At 56.3% G+C, this 20,877-nt stretch overlaps 4 protein-coding genes across 4 annotated transcripts; 3 read left to right on the forward strand and 1 right to left on the reverse strand.

Annotated features, from left to right (window-relative positions):
* Window positions 1-360: 360 nt before the first annotated feature.
* LOC116501487 (translational activator of cytochrome c oxidase 1) lies at window positions 361-2,179 on the forward strand (the record flags this gene model as incomplete). Its single annotated transcript, XM_032207076.1, has 4 exons — window positions 361-467; window positions 568-701; window positions 835-1,027; window positions 1,900-2,179. Coding segments are annotated over 4 exons (635 nt in total), but the record flags the coding sequence as incomplete, so codon positions are not given.
* Window positions 2,180-2,265: 86 nt separating this feature from the next.
* On the reverse strand, window positions 2,266-4,289 carry TBRG1 (transforming growth factor beta regulator 1). The gene has a single exon (XM_032207077.1). It carries the CDS (start codon window positions 3,626-3,628, stop codon window positions 2,321-2,323), a length of 1,308 nt encoding a protein of 435 aa, XP_032062968.1. The 5' UTR covers window positions 3,629-4,289; the 3' UTR covers window positions 2,266-2,320.
* A 3,206-nt stretch (window positions 4,290-7,495) lies between these two features.
* Window positions 7,496-13,091, forward strand: LOC116501491 (zinc finger protein 497-like). Its single transcript, XM_032207079.1, has 5 exons — window positions 7,496-7,576; window positions 7,712-7,770; window positions 9,838-10,447; window positions 11,981-12,827; window positions 12,941-13,091. Exons 1-4 carry the CDS (start codon window positions 7,568-7,570, stop codon window positions 12,566-12,568), a joined length of 1,266 nt encoding a protein of 421 aa, XP_032062970.1. The 5' UTR covers window positions 7,496-7,567; the 3' UTR covers window positions 12,569-12,827; window positions 12,941-13,091.
* Window positions 13,092-15,054: 1,963 nt separating this feature from the next.
* On the forward strand, window positions 15,055-20,687 carry LOC116501489 (zinc finger protein 239-like). Its single transcript, XM_032207078.1, has 3 exons — window positions 15,055-15,283; window positions 17,470-17,541; window positions 19,774-20,687. The coding sequence occupies exons 2-3, from the start codon at window positions 17,478-17,480 to the stop codon at window positions 20,685-20,687; spliced, it is 978 nt and encodes a 325-aa protein (XP_032062969.1). The 5' UTR covers window positions 15,055-15,283; window positions 17,470-17,477.
* The last annotated feature ends 190 nt before the right edge of the window (window positions 20,688-20,877 follow it).

A 20,877-nucleotide genomic window follows, 5' to 3' on the forward strand; every position in this document is an offset into this window, starting at 1 on the left:
ACCCCACAGATCCCCCCCACGCCCCCCCCACCCCATAGATCCCCCCCCAGGCCCCCTCCACCCCATAAATCCCCCCCACGACCTCCCCACCCCATAGATCCCCCAGGATCTCCTCAAGATCCCTGGGATCCTGGCGACCTCCCCACCCCACAAATCCCCCCCACGCCCCCTCCACCCCATAACCCCCCCCCACGCCCCCCCCCACCCCATAAACCCCCCCCAACGCCCCCCCCACCCCACAGATCTCCCCCTCCACCACCTCCCCACCCCCCCGTTAAGATCTTTTGGTGATCCGGCGATCGCCCCCACCCCCCCAAGACCCCAAATAACCCCCCCGTCCCCCCTTTTTTTATCCCATAGAGGGGGGCCCGGACCCGGCGCTCAACCCCCAGTTGGCCAACGCGGTGGAGCAATGCCGGGCCAACAACATGCCCAAGGCCTCCATCGAGGCCGCCATCCGCGGCGCGGTAGGTCCCCCCCAAAATTTTTTGGGATCCCCCATCACCCCACAACTTACGGGGCAGCCCCACGACCTCCTCCTCGTCCCCCAAAACCCCCAAACTTTAGGAAAAACCGGCGGCGGGGGCGAGGGTCCTCTACGAAGCCCGGGGGGCCGGCGGGTGGGCGCTGCTGGTGGAGGTCCTCACCGATAACCCGCGGCGGAGCCAGCACGAGATCCGCCTCCTCCTCGCCCGCCACGGGTGCGTCTTTTGGGATCTGGCCTCCAATTTTGGGGGCCGAACCCCGTTTTTGAGTGTTTTGGGTCTTTTTTTATTTTTTTTTGGTGTTTTTGGGGTCTTTTTTTTGGAGTATTTGGGGTCTTTTGCCACCCAGGGCCACCGTGGCCGAAGGGGCCCGGCACGGGTTCGAGCAGATCGGGGTGGTGCGCGTGGCCCCCCGGGATTTGCGGGGTCGCCCCGTGGCCTTGGAGGCCGCCCTGGAGGCCGCGGTGGAGGCCGGAGCTCGGGACGTCTGCGAGGAGGAAGAGGAGGAGGAGGAGGAGGAGGAAGAGGAGGCGGCGCTGAAGGTGGGGGAGGAAGGAGCGTCGGGATTGGATGGGTTGAGGGGGGAGGTGGTGCCATCCGCGACAACGATTGGGCAACCCTTGGCCAACACCGATGACCGTTGGTCAATGGTTGGTCAACCTTGATGACCATTGGCCAACTGTTGGCCAACCCCGATGATCGTTGGCCAACCCCGATGACCGTTGGCCAACCATTGGCCAACCCCGATGACCGTTGGCCAACCGTTGGCCATCCCCAATGACCGTTGGCCAACCCTTGGCCAACCCCGATGACCCTTGGCCAACCCCAACCCCCATTGGCCAACCCTTGACCATCCCCAACCCCCGTTGGCCAACCCTTGACCACCCCCAACCCCCGTTGGCCAACTTTTGACCACCCCCAACCCCCGTTGGCCAACCCTTGACCATCCCCAAAGACCCTTGGCCAACCCTTGACCATCCCCAACCCCCGTTGGCCAACCCTTGACCACCCCCAACCCCCGTTGGCCAACTTTTGACCACCCCCAACCCCCGTTGGCCAACCCTTGACCATCCCCAAAGACCCTTGGCCAACCCTTGACCATCCCCAACCCCCGTTGGCCAACCCTTGACCACCCCCAACCCCCGTTGGCCAACTTTTGACCACCCCCAACCCCTGTTGGCCAACCATTGACCACCCCCAACCCCCATTGGCCAACCCTTGACCACCCCCAATGACCATTGGCCAACCCTTGACTACCCCCAACCCCCGTTGGCCAACCCTTGACCTTCTACCACCATCTTTGGCCAACCCTTGACCACCCCCAACCCCCGTTGGCCAACTTTTGACCACCCCCAACCCCCATTGGCCAACCCTTGACCATCCCCAACCCCCATTGGCCGTCCCCCCCCCCCAGTTCATCTGCGAGACCTCGTCCCTGCGGGCCGTGCGGGAGCGCCTGGAGGCCTCGGGGCTGCGCCCGCTCTCGGCCACCATCGAGTACCTGCCCCGGGACCGCGTGGCGCTGCCGGAAGGGACGCGGGAAGAGGCCGAGCGCCTCCTCCAAGCCCTCGGGGACTACCCCGACGTCGTCAACATCTACCACAACATCCAATAGGAAACCTGGGGGGGCGTGGCCTCGGGATTTGGGGTCACCTCCCCTCCCCCCGCGATGCTGGTGGCAATAAAAGCCTTTTTTTGAGTGTTTTTCTGCCTCCGTGTGTATTAATTTTGACTGCGGCCCCCTCCCACCCCAAAAAAAACCCCAAAGTTTGGGCCCAACCCCCCAAAAAAAAACAGGGCGGGGTCATTTGTTTGAAGGGGGGGGGGACCCGGGGTCAGTCGTCGGATCCCGTGGGGCTGCCGAGGAAGATGTCGCCGTAGGGGAAAGCTTGGGCGGCCCCTTCGTCTTCCTCCTCCTCTTCATCGTCCTCGTCGTCGTCGTCGTCGTCGTCGTCCTCCTCGTCGTCCTCCTCCTCCTCGGGGTGGATGAAGGCCCCGGCCTCCCCCTGGAGGTGCCGCCGGACGACGGGGTGGGTGAGGCCGAAGAAGTCCTCGCCGGCCCCGGGGACGTGCGGAGGGCCCCGGGGCCTCCCCCCGGCCTCCTCCAAGGCCTGGAGGAGGCGAGCGTGGCAAACGTCCGGCGTAGGGCCCGCCAAAACCCGGCCGGGCTCGTCCTCGGCCACGATCTCGCACCGGGGTCCGGCCACGATCCGGCAAGTGTAGAGGCAGCGCCGGGCCGGCCTCCGCAAGCTGGCGAAGAGCCGGGTGCTCCGGTAGCCCGGCGGCAAGATGGCCGCCGCCCCCGCCCCGACGACCCCCAAGCTGTGCACAGTCAACGGGCCGAGACTCAAGGGCAACGACGGCGGCGCCCCGCCGCGCCGGCGCGGCGACGAGCTCAGGATGGCCGCCGGCGGCCCGGCGAGGTGGGCGGCCTCTTCGGGCGGCCTCAAGATGGCCGCCGGCGACGCCGCGGACGCCATCTTGGAGGCGCCCCGGGGCCCGTTGGGCCGGGAGGGGTCCCGGGGGTCATCGAGGGGGGCGTCGCGGGACCCCGATGGCCTCAACCCGTCCCTGGAGGCCGCCGGCCTCGCGTCATCCCTTGAACCCGTTGGCCTCAACTCATCCCTTGACCCCGTTGGCCTCAACTCATCCCTTGACCCCAAATCCCTTGACCCCGTTGACCTCAACTCATCCCTTGACCCCAAATCTCTTGACCCTGTTGACCTCAACTCATCCCTTGACCCCAAATCCCTTGACCCCGTCGACCTCAACTCATCCCTTGACCCCAAATCCCTTGACCCCAAATCCCTTGACCCCGTCGGCCTCCCCCCATTCCTCCCACCCCCCAACCTCCCCTCCGCCCCCTTCGCCCCGTCCCTCCGGCCGTCCCCCCGGCCTCCCCTCCTCGCCCGCCGCCCGGCCTCGCCCCCGGCCTCCTCCGGCCCGGCCAAAGCTCGGAGTTGGAGGAGGCGAGTGAGTAGGAAGCGGCGCTCGTCCCGCGCCCGGAGGAACTTGGCCTCCAACCTCGCCACCTCGTCGCACAGCGCCCCGTTCTCGAAGACCAGCGCCCGCGCCGCGCGCCGGAGCCGGTTGTACTTCAGGCGGTAGCGCTCGGCCGGCCTCCCCCGGGGGGCTTTCGGCATCCTGGGGGGGTGAGGAAGGGGGTAATTAAGGCGGTGGTTAATTGAGGAAGGCGTGGCGGAGGTCGCGGGGTGGTCGCGGGGGTGGAGGAGGAGCAGGGGGTGGGGTTGGGGGGGGTGGAGGTGGGGTGGGGGGGAGTTACAACGAGTTGGAAGGGGAAATGTGGTTGCGAGGGGTTGGAGGAGTAGTTACTACAAGTTGTAAGGATAAATGTGGTTGCGATGGGTTGCAGGAGTAGTTGCAACAAGTTGCAGTGGGTTGTAGGATTAGTTACAACAAGTTGCAAGGGTAAATGAGGATGCGATGGGTTGTACGAGTAGTTGAAAGAGGTTACAATGGGTTGGAGGAGTAGTTGCAAGAGGTTGCAATGGGTTGAAGGAGTAGTTGCAACAAGTTGCAGTGGGTTGGAGGAGTAGTTACAACAAGTTGCAAGGGTAAATGTGGTTGCGAGGGGTTGGAGGAGTAGTTGCAAGAGGTTGCAATGGGTTGAAGGAGTAGTTGCAACAAGTTGCAGTGGGTTGGAGGAGTAGTTGCAATGAGTTGTAAGGGGAAATGTGGTTGCGAGGGGTTGGAGGAGTAGTTGCAAGAGGTTACAATGGGTTGGAGGAGTAGTTGAAAGAGGTTACAATAGGTTGTAGCTGTAATTGCGACGGGTTGTAAGAGTAAATGTGGTTGCAAGGGGTTGGAGGAGTAGTTACAACAAGTTGCAATGGTAAATGTGGTTGCGAGGGGTTGGAGGAATAGTTGCAAGAGGTTACAATGGGTTGGAGGAGTAGTTACAACAAGTTGCAAGGGTAAATGACGATGCGATGGGTTTGTTGGAGTAGTTGAAAGAGGTTACAATGGGTTGGAGGAGTAGTTGCAACAAGTTGCAGTGGGTTGGAGGAGTAGTTGCAATGAGTTGTAAGGGGAAATGTGCTTGCGAGGGGTTGGAGGAGTAGTTACTACAAGTTGTAAGGGTAAATGAGGATGCGATGGGTTTGTAGGAGTAGTTGCAACAAGTTGCAGTGGGTTGGAGGAGTAGCTACAACAAGTTGTAAGGGTAAATGAGGATGCGATGGGTTTGTAGGAGTAGTTGCAAGAGGTTACAGTGGGTTGGAGGAGTAGTTACAACAAGTTGCAATGGTAAATGTGGTTGCGAGGGGTTGGAGGAGTAGTTGCAAGAGGTTACAATGGGTTGAAGGAGTAGTTGCAACAAGTTGCAGTGGGTTGGAGGAGTAGTTACAACAAGTTGCAAGGGTAAATGAGGATGCGATGGGTTGTATGAGTAGTTGCAAGAGGTTACAATGGGTTGGAGGAGTAGTTGCAAGAGGTTGCAATGGGTTGAAGGAGTAGTTGCAACAAGTTGCAGTGGGTTGGAGGAGTAGCTGCAACAAGTTGTAAGGGTAAATGAGGAGGCGATGGGTTGGAGGAGTACTTGTAAGAGGTTACAATGGGTTGGAGGAGTAGATGCAAGAGGTTACAGAGGGTTGGAGGAGTAGTTGCAATGAGTTGTAAGGGTAAATGAGGATGTGATGGGTTGTAGGATTAGTTACAACCAGTTGTAAGGGTAAATGAGGATGCGATGGGTTGTAGGAGTAGTTGAAAGAGGTTACAATGGGTTGGAGGAGTAGTTGCAAGAGGTTACAGTGGGTTGGAGGAGTAATTGCTACGGGTTGTAAGGTTAAATGTGGTTGCGAGGGGTTTGTAGGAGTAGTTGAAAGAGGTTACAATGGGTTGTAGCTGTAATTGCTACGGGTTGTAAGAGTAAATGTGGTTGCAAGGGGTTGGAGGAGTACTTGCAAGAGGTTGCAATGGGTTGTAGGAGTAGTTACAACAAGTTGTAAGGGTAAATGAGGATGCGATGGGTTTGTAGGAGTAATTACAAGAGGTTGTAAGTGTAAATGAGGTTGCGATGGTTTGTAAGAGTAATTACAAGAGGTTGTAAGGCTACGTCTGGTTGCAATGGGTTGTAGGAGTAATCCCAATTAATGCAATTAATTGTAATTAATGCAATCAATTGTAACTTGTCCGATTACTTGTAATTAATGCAACGAATTGCAATTAGTGTAAGGAATTGCAATTAATGCAAGGAGCAGCAACGGCTTCCAGGCGGTGCAATTAATTGCAATTAGTGCAAGGCTTTGCAATTAGTGCAAGGCTTTGCAATTAGTGCAACGCTGTGCAATTAGTCGTGCAACACTTTGCAATTAGTGCAAGGCCTGTTAATTAGCATACTGCTTTGCAATTAGTGCAATGTCTTGCAATTAATGCAACCCTTTGCAATTAGCGCAAGGCTTTGCAATTAATGCAACCCTTTGCAATTAGTGCAAGGCTTTGCAATTAGTGCAAGGCCTTGCAATTAATACAACCTTTTGCAATTAATACAACCCTTTGCAACCCGTGCAAGGCTTTGCAATTAGTGCAAGCCCTTGCCATTAGTGCAACCCTTTGCAATTAGTGCAAGGCTTTGCAATTAGCACACAGCTTTATAATTAGTGCAAGCCCTTGCAATTAATACAACCCTTTGCAATTAGTGCAAGGCTTTGCAATTAATGCAACTCCTTGCAATTAGTGCAACCCTTTGCAAACCGTGCAACCTTTTGCAATTAATGCAACCTTTTGCAAACTGTGCAAGGCTTTCTAATTAGTGCAAAGCTTTGCAATTAATGCAACCCTTTGCAATTAGTGAAAGGCCTTGCAGTTAATGTAACCCTTTGCAATTAGTGCAAGGCTTTGCAATTAGTGCAGCCATTTGCAATTAGTGCAAAGCTTTGCAAACTGTGCAAGGCTTTGCAATTAGTGCAACCCTTTGTAATTAATACAATCATTTGCAATTAGTGCAAAGCTTTGCAATTAATGCAACCCTTTGCAATGAGTGCAACCTTTTTGCAATTAATGCAACCTTTTGCAATTAGTGCAAGGCCTTGCAATTAATACAACCCTTTGCAATTAATGCAATCGTTTGCAATTAACGCAACCCTTTGCAATTAGTGCAACCCTTTGCAATTAATGCAATAATTTGCAATTAATACAACCCTTTGCAAACCGTGCAACCCTTTGCAATTAATGCAATCATTTGCAAATAATGCAGTGCTTTGCAATTAGTGCAAGCCCTTGCAATTAATGCAACGCTTTGCAATTAATGCAACCTTTTTGCAATTAATGCAACCTTTTGCAATTAGTGCAATCCTTTGCAATGAGTGCAACCTTTTTGCAATTAATACAACCCTTTGCAATTAATGCAACCCTTTGCAATTAGTGCAAAGCTTTGCAATTAATGCAACCCTTTGCAATTAGTGCAAAGCTTTGCAATTAATACAACCCTTTGCAATTAATGCAATCAGTTGCAATTAGTGCAAAGCTTTGCAATTAATACAACCCGTTGCAATTAACGCAACCCTTTGCAATTAACGCAATCATTTGCAATTAATGCAATCATTTGCAATTAATGCAATCGTTTGCAATTAACGCAACCCTTTGCAATTAGCGCACCCCTCCCCAACCCTTCCCGCCACGCCGTGCAATTAGCGCCGGGCCTTTTAATTAGCGCCAAGGCCTTTTAATTAGCTCCAAACCCTTGCAATCAGCCGTGCCCCCCCCCCTTTTATCCCCCCTCCCCCCCCCCCTTTTGCCCCCCACTCACCCGGCGCCGGGAGGAAGAGGAGGAAGAGGAAGCGGGGGGGAGGGGCCAGGAACCGGAAGGGGCGGGGCGGGGGGCGGGGCTTGAAGGGGGAGGGGGAGGGGGAGGGGGGGGGAGGAGGACGGCAGCCGGAGTGGGGGAGGGGGGAGGGGGAAAAAAAGGGGGGGGAGCGCCCCAAAAAAGGCGGCGGGCGGTGACGTCACGCGGGGGGGGTGACCCCTGACCCCTCCCCTCCCCCCCCCACCGACCCCCCCGTGACCTTTGACCCCTCCCCCCCCCCCCCGCGGGGGTGGGGGAGGGGCGGCGGAGCGAGGAGACAATGGAGGAGGTGAGGCCGGAGGGGGGAGGGGGCGCTGAGGAGGGGGGAGGGGGGGGCTGGCGGTGACGTCATCACCCCCATGACGTCATCACCCCCATGACGTCATCACCCCCATGACGTCATCACCCCCCCCCCCCCCCCCAGGTTGGGTCCCCTCCGGTCCCCGAGGACGGCGGCGATGACGGCGGCGGCGGCGCCACCAGGTGGGGGAGGGGACGGGGGACATGGGGGGGGGGAGGGGCACGAGGGGGGGGGGGGTGGGGGAGGGGCGGGGGGTTGACCCCAAGACCGACGTCCCCAAAATGTCCCCAAAATGATGTCCCCGTGACCCTTGACCTCCCTTACCCCAAGACCGATGACCCCAAGGCCAACGCCCCCTTGGCGATGTCCCCAAATTGATGTCCCCAAATTGGCCTCCCCCCACCCCAAAACCTCCCCCGCCCCAAAAACGATGACCCCAAGACCAAAATCCCCAAAATAATGTCCCCAAAACAATGTCCCCACGTCCCATGACCTCCCTTACCGCAAGACCGATGACCCCAAGACCAACGGCCCCTTGGCGATGTCCCCAAAATGATGTCCCCAGGTTGACCTCCTAATGTCCCATGACCTCCCTTACCCCAAAACCGATGTCCCCAAGACCAAAATCCCCAAAATAATGTCCCCAAAATGATGTCCCCATGTCCCATTACCTCCCTTACCCCAAAACCGATGACCCCAAGGCCAACGTCCTCTTGACGATGTCTCCAAAACGATGTCCCTAAATTGATGTCCCCATGTCCCAAAACCTCCCCCGCCCCAAAAATGATGTCCCCAAGACCGATTTCCCCAAAATGTCCCCAAATTGATGTCCCCATGTCCCATGACCTCCCTTACCCCAAGACTGATGACCCCAAAGCCAACAGCCCCTTGACGATGTCCCCAAAATGATGTCCCCAAGTTGACCTCCTAATGTCCCATGACCTCCCTTACCCCAAAACTGATGTCCCCAAGACGATGTCCCCAAAATAATGTCCCCAAATTGATGTCCCCATGTCCCACGACCTCCCTTACCCCAAGACCGATGACCCCAAGGCCAACGGCCCCTTGGCGATGTCCCCAAAATGATGGCCCCAAATTGTCCTCCCCACATCCCATGTCCTCTTTTACCCCAAAATCGATGTCCCCAAGAATGATTTCCCCAAAATGTCCCCAAATTGATGTCCCATGACCTCTCTTACCCCAAAACCGATGTCCCCAAGACCAACGTCCCCAAGACCCATGACCCCAAAACCAACGCCCCCTTGACGATGTCCCCAAAATGATGTCCCCAAGTTGACCTCCTAATGTCCCATGACCTCCCTTACCCCAAAATCGATGTCCCCAAGACCAAAATCCCCAAAATAATGTCCCCAAATTGATGTCCCCATGTCCTATGACCTCTCTTACCCCAAAACCGATGACCCCAAGGCCAACGGCCCCTTGACGACGTCCCCAAACTAATGTCCCCAAATTGATGTCCCCACATCCTATGACCTCTCTTACCCCAAAATTGATGTCCCCAAGACGATGTCCCCAAAATAATGTCCCCAAATCGATGTCCCATGACCTCTCTTACCCCAAAACTGATGTCCCCAAGACGATGTCCCCAAAATAATGTCCCCAAATTGATGTCCCCATGTCCCACGACCTCCCTTACCCCAAAATCGATGTCCCCAAGACCAAAATCCCCAAAATAATGTCCCCAAATTGATGTCCCCATGTCCCTTGACCTCCCTTACCCCAAGACCCATGACCCCAAAACCAACGGCCCCTTGGCGATGTCCCCAAATTGATGTCCCCAAATTGATGTCCCCCCACCCCAAAACCTCCCCCGCCCCAAAAACGATGTCCCCAAGACCAAAATCCCCAAAATAATGTCCCCAAAATGATGTCCCATGACCTCTCTTACCCAAAACTGATGTCCCCAAGACGATGTCCCCAAAATAATGTCCCCAAATTGATGTCCCCATGTCCCATGACCTCCCTTACCCCAAAATCGATGTCCCCAAGACCAAAACCCCCAAAATGTCCCCAAATTGATGTCCCATGACCTCCCTTACCCCAAAACCGATGCCCCCAAGACCAAAACCCCCAAAATAATGTCCCCAAATTGATGTCCCCATGTCCCATGACCTCCCTTACCCCAAAACCAATGCCCCCAAGACCAAAACCCCCAGAATGCCCCCAAAACGATGTCCCCATGTCCCACGGGTGTCCCCCCACCCAACCTTTCCTCCTCCACCCCACAGCTCCCCATTGCCACCACCGCCACCGCTCATCCCCCACGCCAAAGAGGATGACGATGACGATGATGAGGAAGAGGAGGAAGAGGAGGAAGAAGAGGAGGCCGAAGGCGCCCCCTACCGCTGCGGCGAGTGCGGCAAGGCCTTCGCCCAGAGCTCCAACCTCCTGAAACACCGCCGGGTGCACACCGGCGAGCGGCCCTACCGCTGCGGCGAGTGCGGCAAGGCCTTCGGTTGGAGCTCCTCGCTCCTGGAGCACCGCAAAGGCCACGCCGGCGCCCGGCCCCACGCCTGCGGCGAGTGCGGCAAGGCCTTCAGCCGCGGTTCCACCCTCCTGGAGCACCAACGCGTCCACACCGGCGAGAAACCCTACCGCTGCGCCCAGTGCGGCGCCCGTTTCAGCCAAAACTCCACTTTGGTCCACCACCGGCGCACCCACACCGGCGAGCGGCCCTACGGCTGCCCCGAGTGCGGGAGGGCCTTTGGGCGCAAGTCGACCTTGGCCACCCACCGGCGGACCCACACGGGCGAGCGGCCCTACGGGTGCGGCGAGTGCGGGCGGCGCTTCGCCGTCAGCTCCGATTTGGCCAAGCACCGGCGGGCCCGCGGCGGGCAGCGGTGTCGGGAGGGCGGGAGGCAGCTCGGCGGGCCCGCGGCGTCGGCGGCGCACCGGGAGGGGGAGCACGGGGTGGGCGGTGGGGGTGTGGTGGGTGGGGAGGGGAGGGGTGGTGGGGAGCCTTGCGGGGGACCTCGTGGTGACGGGGAATGTCGTGGTGGTGGTCAACGTTATGGTCGTGGTGGACCTTGTGGTGGTGGTGAACGTCATGGTCATGGTCATGGTGGACCTCATGGTCATGGTGGACCTCATGGTGGACCTCATGGTCATGGGGAACCTTGTGGTGAACGTCATGGTCATGGTGAATGTCATGGTCATGGTCATGGTGGACCTCATGGTGATGGTGAACCTCATGGTGAACCTCATGGTCATGGTGAACCTCATGGTCATGGTGGATGTCATGGTGATGGTCAACATCATGGTGAACCTCATGGTCATGGTGAACCCCATGGTCATGGTCATGGTGGACCTCATGGCCATGGTGAATGTCATGGTGATGGTCAACATCATGGTGAACCTCATGGTCATGGTGAACATCATGGTGGTGGTGAACATCATGGTGAACCTCATGGTCATGGTGAATGTCATGGTGGACCTCATGGTCATGGTGATCCTCATGGTGATGGTGAACCTCATGGTCATGGTGAACATTATGGTGGACCTCATGGTCATGGTGAACGTCATGGTGGACCTCATGGTCATGGTGAATGTCATGGTGATGGTCAATGTCATGGTGAACCTCATGGTCATGGTGATCCTCGCGGTGATGGTAAACCTCATGGTCAATGTCATGGCGCTGGAGAACCTCATGGTGGTGGCGAACCTCATGGTGAACCTCATGGTCATGGGGAACCTTGTGGTGAACGTCATGGTCATGGTGAACCTCATGGTCATGGTGAACCTCATGGTGAACCTCTTGGTGATGGAGAACCTCTTGGTGATGGAGAACCTCATGGTCATGGTGAACCTTGTGGTGAACCTCATGGCGACGGCGAACCTCATGGCGACGTTGGACGTCATGGTGGACGTCACGGTGCCGCCGCCCTTGGTGGTGGCGCCCGGCCTCCTGGCAACGCTAAAACTCATGGTGACACCAAAATTGGAGGTGACACCAAAATTGGAGGCGACACCAAACCCTGTGGTGACGCCAAAATTGGAGGCGACGCCAAAATTGGAGGCGATGCCAACGCCGGTGACGCCGCCGAGAGGCCGCACCGCTGCGAAGAGTGCGGCCAAGCCTTCCACCACGCCGCCACCCTCCTCCTCCACCGGCAAACCCACGCCGGCTCCTTCCCCTGCCCCCTCTGCCCCGAACGCTTCGAAGGCAGCGCCCAACTGGCCCGGCACCGGCGCCGGCGGCACGGCGCGGCCTCCAAACCCTACCGCTGCGAGGCCTGCGGCAAGGCCTACGCCCAACCGGCCGGTTTGCGGCACCACCAACCCGAGCAACCCTTGGCTTGCCCCCAATGCGGCGCCACCTTCTTCTGGAGTTGCCGGCTGGCCCGGCACCTCCGGGCTTGCCGCCCGCCCGCCAAACCCTACAAGTGCCCCGAGTGCGGCAAAGCCTTCGGGCAGAGCTCCAAACTCCTCCGCCACCAGGTCACCCACACCGGCGAGAAACCCTACAAGTGCCCCGAGTGCGGCAAGATCTTCAGCCAAAGCTCCAACCTGGCCGAGCACCGGCGCACCCACGGCGCCGCCCGGCGCCACTTCTGCCCCCTCTGCGGCAAGGGCTTCGCCCTGGGGTCCTACTTGGCCAAACACCGCTTGACCCACACCGGCGAGCGGCCCTACCGCTGCACCGAGTGCGGCAAGAGCTTCCGCCAGAGCTCCAACCTCATCCAACACCAACGCACCCACACCGGCGAGCGGCCCTACACCTGCGGGCTCTGCGGCAAGAGCTTCTGCCAAAACTCCCACCTGGCCAAGCACCGGCGCACCCACACCGGCGAGCGGCCCTACCGCTGCGGCGACTGCGGCAAGAGTTTCCGGCAGAGCGCCAACCTCCTGGAGCACCGGCACACCCACACCGGCGAGCGGCCCTACCGCTGCGGCCAGTGCGGGAAGACCTTCGGGTGGAGCTCGGCCTTCAGCAAGCACCAGCGCACCCACCTGGCCTGAGGGCGGCGCGGGACGGGGCCGTCGGGGTGGTCGAGGTGGTGGTTTGGGCGTGGGGGAGCATCTGGAGAAGTTCTAGGTTCATCAAGTTGGCCTAAAGCCATGGTTTTGGCTTCAAGAACCATCTTGAGAAGTTCTAGGTTCATCAAGTTGGCCTAAATCCATGGTTTCGTCTTGGAGAACCATCTCATGATCTTCGAGGTGGCCCAAATCCATGGTTTCGTCCTGGAGAACCATCTCAAGAAGTTCTAGGTTCATCAAAGTGGTCTAAAGCCATGGTTTTGGCTTCAAGAACCATCTTGAGAAGTTCTAGGTCCATCAAGTTGGCCTAAATCCGTGGTTTTTGTCTTGGAGAACCATCTCAAGATCTTCAAGGTGGCCCAAATCCATGGTTTTTGTCTTGAAGAAAGATCTCAAGAAGTTCCAGGTTCATCAAGTTGGCCTAAAGCCATGGTTTTGGGTTGGAGAACCATCTCGAGAAGTTCTAGGTTCATCAAGGTGGCCTAAAGCCATGGTTTTTGTCTTGGAGAACCATCTCAAGAAGTTCTAGGTCCATCAAGTTGGCCTAAAGCCATGGTTTTGGGTTGGAGAACCATCTCGAGAAGTTCTAGGTTCATCAAGTTGGCCTAAATCCATGGTTTTTGTCTTGAAGAAAGATCTCAAGAAGTTCCAGGTTCATCAAGTTGGCCCAAATCCATGGTTTTTGTCTTGGAGAACCATCTTGAGAAGTTCCAGGTCCATCAAGTTGGCCTAAATCCATGGTTTTGGCTTCAAGAAGCATCTCAAGAACTTTGAGTTCCATCATGGTGGCCCAAAGTCATGGTTTTTGTCTTGGAGAACCATCTCGAGAAGTTCTAGGTCCATCAAGGCGGCCTAAAGCCATGGTTTTTGTCTTGGAGAACCATCTCAAGAAGTTCTAGGTTCATCAAAGTGGCCTAAAGCCATGGTTTTGGCTTCAAGAACCATCTTGAGAAGTTCTAGGTTCATCAAGTTGGCCTAAATCCGTGGTTTTGTCTTGGAGAATCATCTCATGATCTTCGAGGTGGCCCAAAGTCATGGTTTTTGTCTTGGAGAAAGATCTCAAGAAGTTCCAGGTCCATCAAGGTGGCCCAAAATCCTGTTTTTTGTCTTGGAGAACCATCTCAAGAAGTTCTAGGTCCATCAAGTTGGCCTAAAGCCATCGTTTCGTCTTGGAGAACCATCTCAAGATCTTCGAGGTGGCCCAAAGTCATGGTTTTTGTCTTGGAGAACCATCTCGAGAAGTTCTAGGTCCATCAAGGTGTCCTAAAATCCATGGTTTTTGTCTTGAAAAACCATCTCAAGAAGTTCTAGGTCCATCAAGATGTCCTAAAATCCTGGTTTTTGTCTTGAAAAACCATCTCAAGAAGTTTTAGGTCCATCAAGATGTCCTAAAATCCCGGTTTTTGTCTTGAAAAACCACCTCAAGACCTTCGAGGTGGCCCAAAGCCGTGGTTTCCCCTTGGAGGACCCCGTGTCCCAGTCCCGTCCCAGTATCCCCGTGTCCCCGTGCCCCCCTATCCCAGTGTCCCCGTGTCCCCACGTCCTCCTGTCCCCACCACCCCAATAAATCCTGGTGAACGCTGCTGCTCTGGGCCATACTGGGAGCACTGGGAGGGATTTTGGGGGTGCTGGGAGCACTGGGAGGAGGTTTGGGAGGGACACTGGGGCTACTGGGAGCACTGGGAGGGATTTCGGGGGGTACTGGGAGCACTGGGAGGGATTTTGGGGGTGCTGGGAGCACTGGGAGGTGTTGGAGGGGCACTGGGGGTGGCTTGGAGGGGTTACTGGGAGCACTGGGGGGGAGATTCAGGGGTACTGGGAGCACTGGGAGGAGGTTTGGGAGGGATATTGGGGCTACTGGGAGCACTGGGAGGGATTTTGGGGGTACTGGGTGCACTGGGAAGTGTTGGAAGGGCACTGGGGGGGTTACTGGGAGCACTGGGAGGGATTTCTGGGGGTACTGGGAGCACTGGGAGGCCTTGGAGGGGCACTGGGAGCACTGGGAGGGAGGTTCGGGGGGTGCTGGGAGCACTGGGAGGAGGTTTGGGAGGGATACTGGGAGCACTGGGAGGGATTTCAGGGGTGCTGGGGGCACTGGGAGGAGGTGTGGGGGGACACTGGGTGTTACTGGGAGCACTGGGAGGCACTGGGAGGGACTGGGAGCCACGGGAGGGAGTTTTGGGGGTACATTGGAGGGTACTGGGAGGGATTTGAGCGGTACTGGGAGCACTGGGAGGGGGTGTGGGGGGATACTGGGTGTTACTGGGAGCACTGGGAGGCACTGGGAGGGAGTTTTGGGGGGTACACTGGGGGGTACTGGGAGGTATCGGGGGGGGTACTGGGAGGGATTTGGGGGGTACTTGGAGGGATTGGAGGGATACTGGGAGCACTGGGAGGGGGGTTGGGGGGACACTGGGTGTTACTGGGAGCACTGGGAGGCACTGGGAGGGACTGGGAGCACCGGGAGCCTTTGCGGCAGGAAGCGCCGCTCGCCCGCCACCATTGTCAGGGCCGCACAAAAAACGGCCCCATTTTGGGTGAAAAAACGCCCGGATTGGGGCCCGTGGGTGCCAGGGAGCTGCTGGGGTTCTCTGGAATCCGTCCCCTTTGGTTTTGGGGTGAAAAAGGGCAAAAACGGGTCAATCGCTGGCGGGGAGCGGCCGGGGGAGCTAAGCGGAGCGAGGATTGCGTTTTGGGGTAAGAAACGGGGAAAATGGGCCCATGGCTGAAGGGAGGGGGGGGGAGGGGGGTTGAATGCTTCTGGGAGGGCATTTTGGGGTGAAAAAAGGGGAATTTGGGCTGGTTGTTTTCGGGGGGGGAGGTGCGGAATTAATTAATTGTGGGGATTGCGTTTTTGGGGTGAAAAAGGAGGAAAACAGGGCTGATTGTTGCTGGGCAGGCAGGGAGCGGGATTAACTATTTGTGGGAAGGCGTTTTGGGGTGAAAAAGGAGGAAATCGGGCCGATCGCCCTCAGGTAGAGGAGGGGCAAAAATTAGTAATTGTCAGGATTGTGTTTTGGGGTGAAAAGAGGAGAAATCGGGGCGATTGCTGCAACGGGGTGGTGCAAAATTAACTAGTTTGGGGGATCGTGTTTTTGTGTGAAAAAGGGGGAAAACGGGAAAAAAATCTGCCGGGCGTGCAGGATGGGGGGTTAATTAGCTGTGCGGATCGCTTTTTGGGGTGAAAAAGGAGGAATTTGGGCAACATTGTTACGGGGTGGGGGGGCTGGAAAATTAACTGATCGTGGGGATTGTGTTTTGGGGTGAAAAAGGGGGGAAATGGGTCGATTGCTGCTGGGCCGGCAGGAGAGGGGTTAACAGCTGGTGGGAGGGGCTTTTGGGTTGAAAAATGAGGAAATTGGGCCGATCGCTGCAGGGTAGGGGGGGGGAGGGAAATTAACTCATTGTCGGGATTCGGTTTTGGGGTGAAAAAAGGGGAAATTGGGGTGATTGCTGCAGGGGGTGGGGGTGCAAAATTAACCGGTTCCGGGGATCGAATTTTGGGGTGAAAAGAGGGGAATTCGGGCCGATTGCTTTCAGGAATTAAGGTGCAGGATTGGTTCATTGTGTGGGTTGCATTTTGGGGTGAAAAAGGGGGAAAATGGGCTGATTGCTTCAGGGTGTTTGGGTTTAGGGTTTAAAAATAAGAGGGGGGTATTTTTGGGGTAAAAAACAAGGGAAATGGGGTAATTTATTGTGGGTGTGGGGGGGCAAAATTAATTAATTGTGAGGGTTGTGTTTTGGGGTGAAAAATGCGAGAAATGGGATAATTAGGTTTTTTTTTGGAGGGTGTGCAAAATTAACAAATCTGGAGGATTAGGTTTTGGGGTGAAACAGGGTGAAAATGGGTCAATTGCTCCTAAGTGTGGGGGTGCAAAATTAACTAATTTGGGGGGTTGTGTTTTGGGGTGAAAAGGGAGGAAATTGGGCCAATTGCTCTCAGGTGTCAGGGTGCAAAATTAATTAATTTTGGGGATTGTGTTTTGGGGTGAAAAAGGGTGAAAATGGGGTAATGGCTCTCAGGAATGGGAGTGTGAAATTAATTAATTGTGGGGATTGCATTTTGGGGTGAAAAAGTGGGAAATTGGGCCAATTGCTCTCAGGTGTTGGGTTGCAAAATTAATTAATTATGGAAATTGTGTTTTGGGGTGAAAAAGGGAGAAAATGGGGTGATGGCTCTCAGGAATTGGGGTGCAGAATTAATTAATTGTGGCAATTGCATTTTGGGGTGAAAAGGGAGGAAATTGGGCCAATTGCTCTCAGGTGTAAGGGTGCAAAATTAACTAATTTTTGGGATTTTCTTTTGGGGTAAAAAGGGGTGAAAATGGGGTAATGGCTCTCAGGAATGGGGGTGTGAAATTAATTAATTCTAGGGATTGCATTTTGGGGTGAAAAAGTGGGAAAATGGGACGATTGCTCTCAGGTAAAGGGGTGCAAGATTAATTAATTTGTGGGGCTACATTTTGGGGTGAAAAAGGAGGAAATTGGGCCAGTTGCTCTTAGGTGTCAGGGTGCAAAATTAATTAATTTTGGGGATTGTGTTTTGGGGTGAAAAAGCGTGAAAATGGGGTGATGGCTCTCAGGAATGGGGGTGTGAAATTAATTAATTGTGGCAATTGCATTTTGGGGTGAAAAAGGAGGAAATTGGGCCAATTGCTCTCAGGTAAAGGTGTACAAAATTAACTAATTTGTGGGGTTACATTTTGGGGTGAAAAAGGCAAAAAATAGAAAAGGCTTTTTTGGGGCAAAAGCAGGAGATATGACGACCGTAACGCGCCCCAGACGAAGGGCATTTTGGGTGAAAAACGGACCAATTTGGGAAAAAAATGATTTTTTTTTTTTTAAATTTCTCCTTTTTGCCCTTTTTTGCCCCATTTCGGCAGGCGCCGCCATGGAGGGCGGGGAGGAGCCGCAGCGGGCCGGGGCCGCTGACGGCGGCGACGAGCCCCGCGCAGGTGAGGACGTGGGGACGGCTTCATTTTTGGGGCAAAAAGGGGGGAAATGGGGGAAAAAAATGGGGGTGGGGCTTTGTGGTCGTATGGGGGGCCACCAGGAGACGTTCTCCGTGGAGGACGTCTTGAGGTGGTCAAGGGTTGGCCAACTGGAAGACGTCATCCATGGAGGACGTCTCAACGGGGTCATGGGTTGGCCAACTGGAAGAGGTTCTCCATGGAGGACATCTCAATGTGGTCATGGGTTGGCCAACTGGGAGACGTTCTCCATGAAGACATCTTGAGGTGGTCATGGGTTGGCCAACTGGAAGACGTTCTCCATGGAGAACCTTCTCTACATGGCCATACGTTGACGTTCTCCATGGAGGACGTCTTGAGGTGGTCATGGGTTGACCCAACAGAAGACGTTCTCCATGGAGGACACCTCAACGGGGTCATGGGTTGGCCAACTGGAAGACGTTCTCCATCAAGAACATCTTGACATGGTCATGGGTTGGCCAACTGGAAGACGTCCTCCATGGAGAACCTTCTCTACATGGCCATACGTTGACGTTCTCCATGGAGGACATCTTGACGTGGTCATGGGTTGGCCAACTGGGAGACGTCCTCCATGGAGAACGTCTTGAGGTGGTCATGGGTTGGCCAACTGGAAGACGTTCTCCATCAAGAACATCTTGACATGGTCATGGGTTGGCCAACTGGGAGATGTTCTCCATGGAGGACACCTCAACGTGGTCATGGGTTGGCCAACTGGAAGATGTTCTCCATGAAGACATCTTGAGGTGGTCATGGGTTGGCCAACTGGAAGACGTCCTCCATGGAGAACGTCTTGAGGTGGTCATGGGTTGGCCAACTGGAAGAGGTTCTCCATGGAGAACGTCAACGTATGGCCGTGTAGAGAAGGTTCTCCATGGAGAACGTCTTGACGTGGTCATGGGTTGGCCAACTGGAAGACGTTCTCCATCAAGAACATCTTGACGTGGTCATGGGTTGGCCAACCAGGAGATGTTCTCCATGGAGGACGTCTCCAACGTCGTCATTTGATGACCCAAGAGACGTTCTCCATGGAGAACATCTCAATGTGGCCATACTTTGACCTACCACAAGACGTTCTCCATGGAGAACCTTCTCTACACGGCCATATGTTGACGTTCTCCATGGAGGACGTCTTGACGTGGTCATGGGTTGGCCAACCAGGAGATGTTCTCCATGGAGGACGTCTCCAACGTGGTCGTTTGATGACCCAAGAGACATTCTCCATCGAGGAACGTCTTGACGTGGTCATGGGTTGGCCAACTGGGAGACGTTCTCCATGGAGAACGTCTTGAGGTGGTCATGGGTTGGCCAACCGGGAGACGTCCTCCATGGAGAACCTTCTCTACACGGCCATACGTTGACGTTCTCCATGGAGGACATCTTGAGGTGGTCATGGGTTGGCCAACTGGAAGAGGTTCTCCATCAAGAACATCTCAACGTGGTCATGGGTTGGCCAACTGGGAGACGTTCTCCATGGAGGACGTCTTGACGTGGTCATGGGTTGGCCAACTGGGAGACGTTCTCCATGGAGGACACCTCAATGGGGTCATGGGTTGGCCAACTGGAAGACGTTCTCCATCAAGAACATCTTGATGTGGTCATGGGTTGGCCAACTGGGAGACGTCATCCATGGAGGACATCTCAACGGGGTCATGGGTTGGCCAACTGGAAGACGTCATCCATGGAGAACGTCTTGAGGTGGTCATGGGTTGGCCAACTGGAAGAGGTTCTCCATGGAGGACACCTCAACGGGGTCATGGGTTGGCCAACTGGAAGAGGTTCTCTATGGAGGACGTCTCAACGTGGTCATGGGTTGGCCAACTGGGAGACGTTCTCCATCAAGAACATCTCAACGTGGTCATGGGTTGGCCAACTGGAAGACGTTCTCCATCAAGAACGTCTTGAGGTGGTCATGGGTTGGCCAACTGGAAGACGTTCTCCATGGAGAACCTTCTCTACACAGCCATACGTTGACGTTCTCCATGGAGGACGTCTTGAGGTGGTCATGGGTTGACCCAACAGAAGACGTTCTCCATGGAGGACATCTCAACGGGGTCATGGGTTGGCCAACTGGGAGACGTTCTCCATCAAGAACATCTCAACGTGGTCATGGGTTGACCCACCACGAGACGTTCTCCGCGTAGAACCCGCGCGTTCCTCACCCCCAACCCCTCAAACCCTTCTCCTCCCCTCCCCTAGCCCCACCGCCGCCCCCTGCCGACCACCCCCGCGGCTTCATCAACCTCCTGGGCCTCCTTGAACCCCCGACCACCACCCCGACCACCACCACCACCGCGACCACCACCACCGCGACCACCGCCACCAGTGGGCGCGCCAAACCCTACCGCTGCACCGAGTGCGGCCGGACCTTCGGCCAGAGCTCCAACCTCTTGGAGCACCTCCGCACCCACACCGGCGAGCGCCCCTACTCCTGCCCCCGCTGCCCCAAGAGCTTCGGCCGCAGCTCCACCTTGGCCGAGCACCTCCGCACCCACACCGGCGAGCGCCCCTACTCCTGCCCCACCTGCTCCCGGACCTTCAGCCGCAGCTCCACCTTGACCGAGCACCGGCGCACCCACACCGGCGAGACCCCCTTCGCCTGCCCCGAGTGCGGGAGGCCCTTCGGGAGGACCTCCAACCTCCTCAAGCACCTCCGCACCCACACCGGCGAGAAGCCCTACGCCTGCCCCCGCTGCGGCAAGGCCTTCAGCCTCAGCTCCAACCTCCTCAAGCACGAGCGGACCCACACCGGCGAGAAGCCCTTCCCTTGCCCCCGCTGCCCCAAGCGCTTCAAGAAGAAGACCCACTTGGCCTCCCACCAGCGCACCCACACCGGCGAGCGGCCCTACCGCTGCGGCGACTGCGGCAAGGCCTTCGGCCAGAGCTCCACCCTCATCGAGCACCAGCGCACCCACACCGGCGAGCGGCCCTACCGCTGCGGCGCCTGCGGCAAGAGCTTCTGCGTCTCCTCCAACCTGGTCAAGCACCGGCGCATCCACACCGGCGAGAAGCCCTACGGCTGCGGGCGCTGCGGCAAGCGCTTCCGCTACAAGCCCCAGTTCACCCGGCACCTCCAGGGGCATCCCGAGGAGGTCCCGGCTTGCGGGCCCTAAAGGGGTGGGTCAACGGGGTTGGCCAACGGGGTGGGGAGGAGGTAGGAAGCCGAGGAACGGCGGGGTGGGGTGGGGTGGTGGCCGCCAAACCCTGGTAGAACCTCAAATGTTGACATTTTGGAGCATCTCGAGGTGGATGATGGACTTTCGAGGTCAAGATGGGTGCCAAAACCTCAACGGGGTTCTCCAC

This window comes from Aythya fuligula, unplaced genomic scaffold (assembly GCF_009819795.1).
Source record: "Aythya fuligula isolate bAytFul2 unplaced genomic scaffold, bAytFul2.pri scaffold_104_arrow_ctg1, whole genome shotgun sequence".
Lineage (NCBI taxonomy): Eukaryota > Metazoa > Chordata > Aves > Anseriformes > Anatidae > Aythya > Aythya fuligula.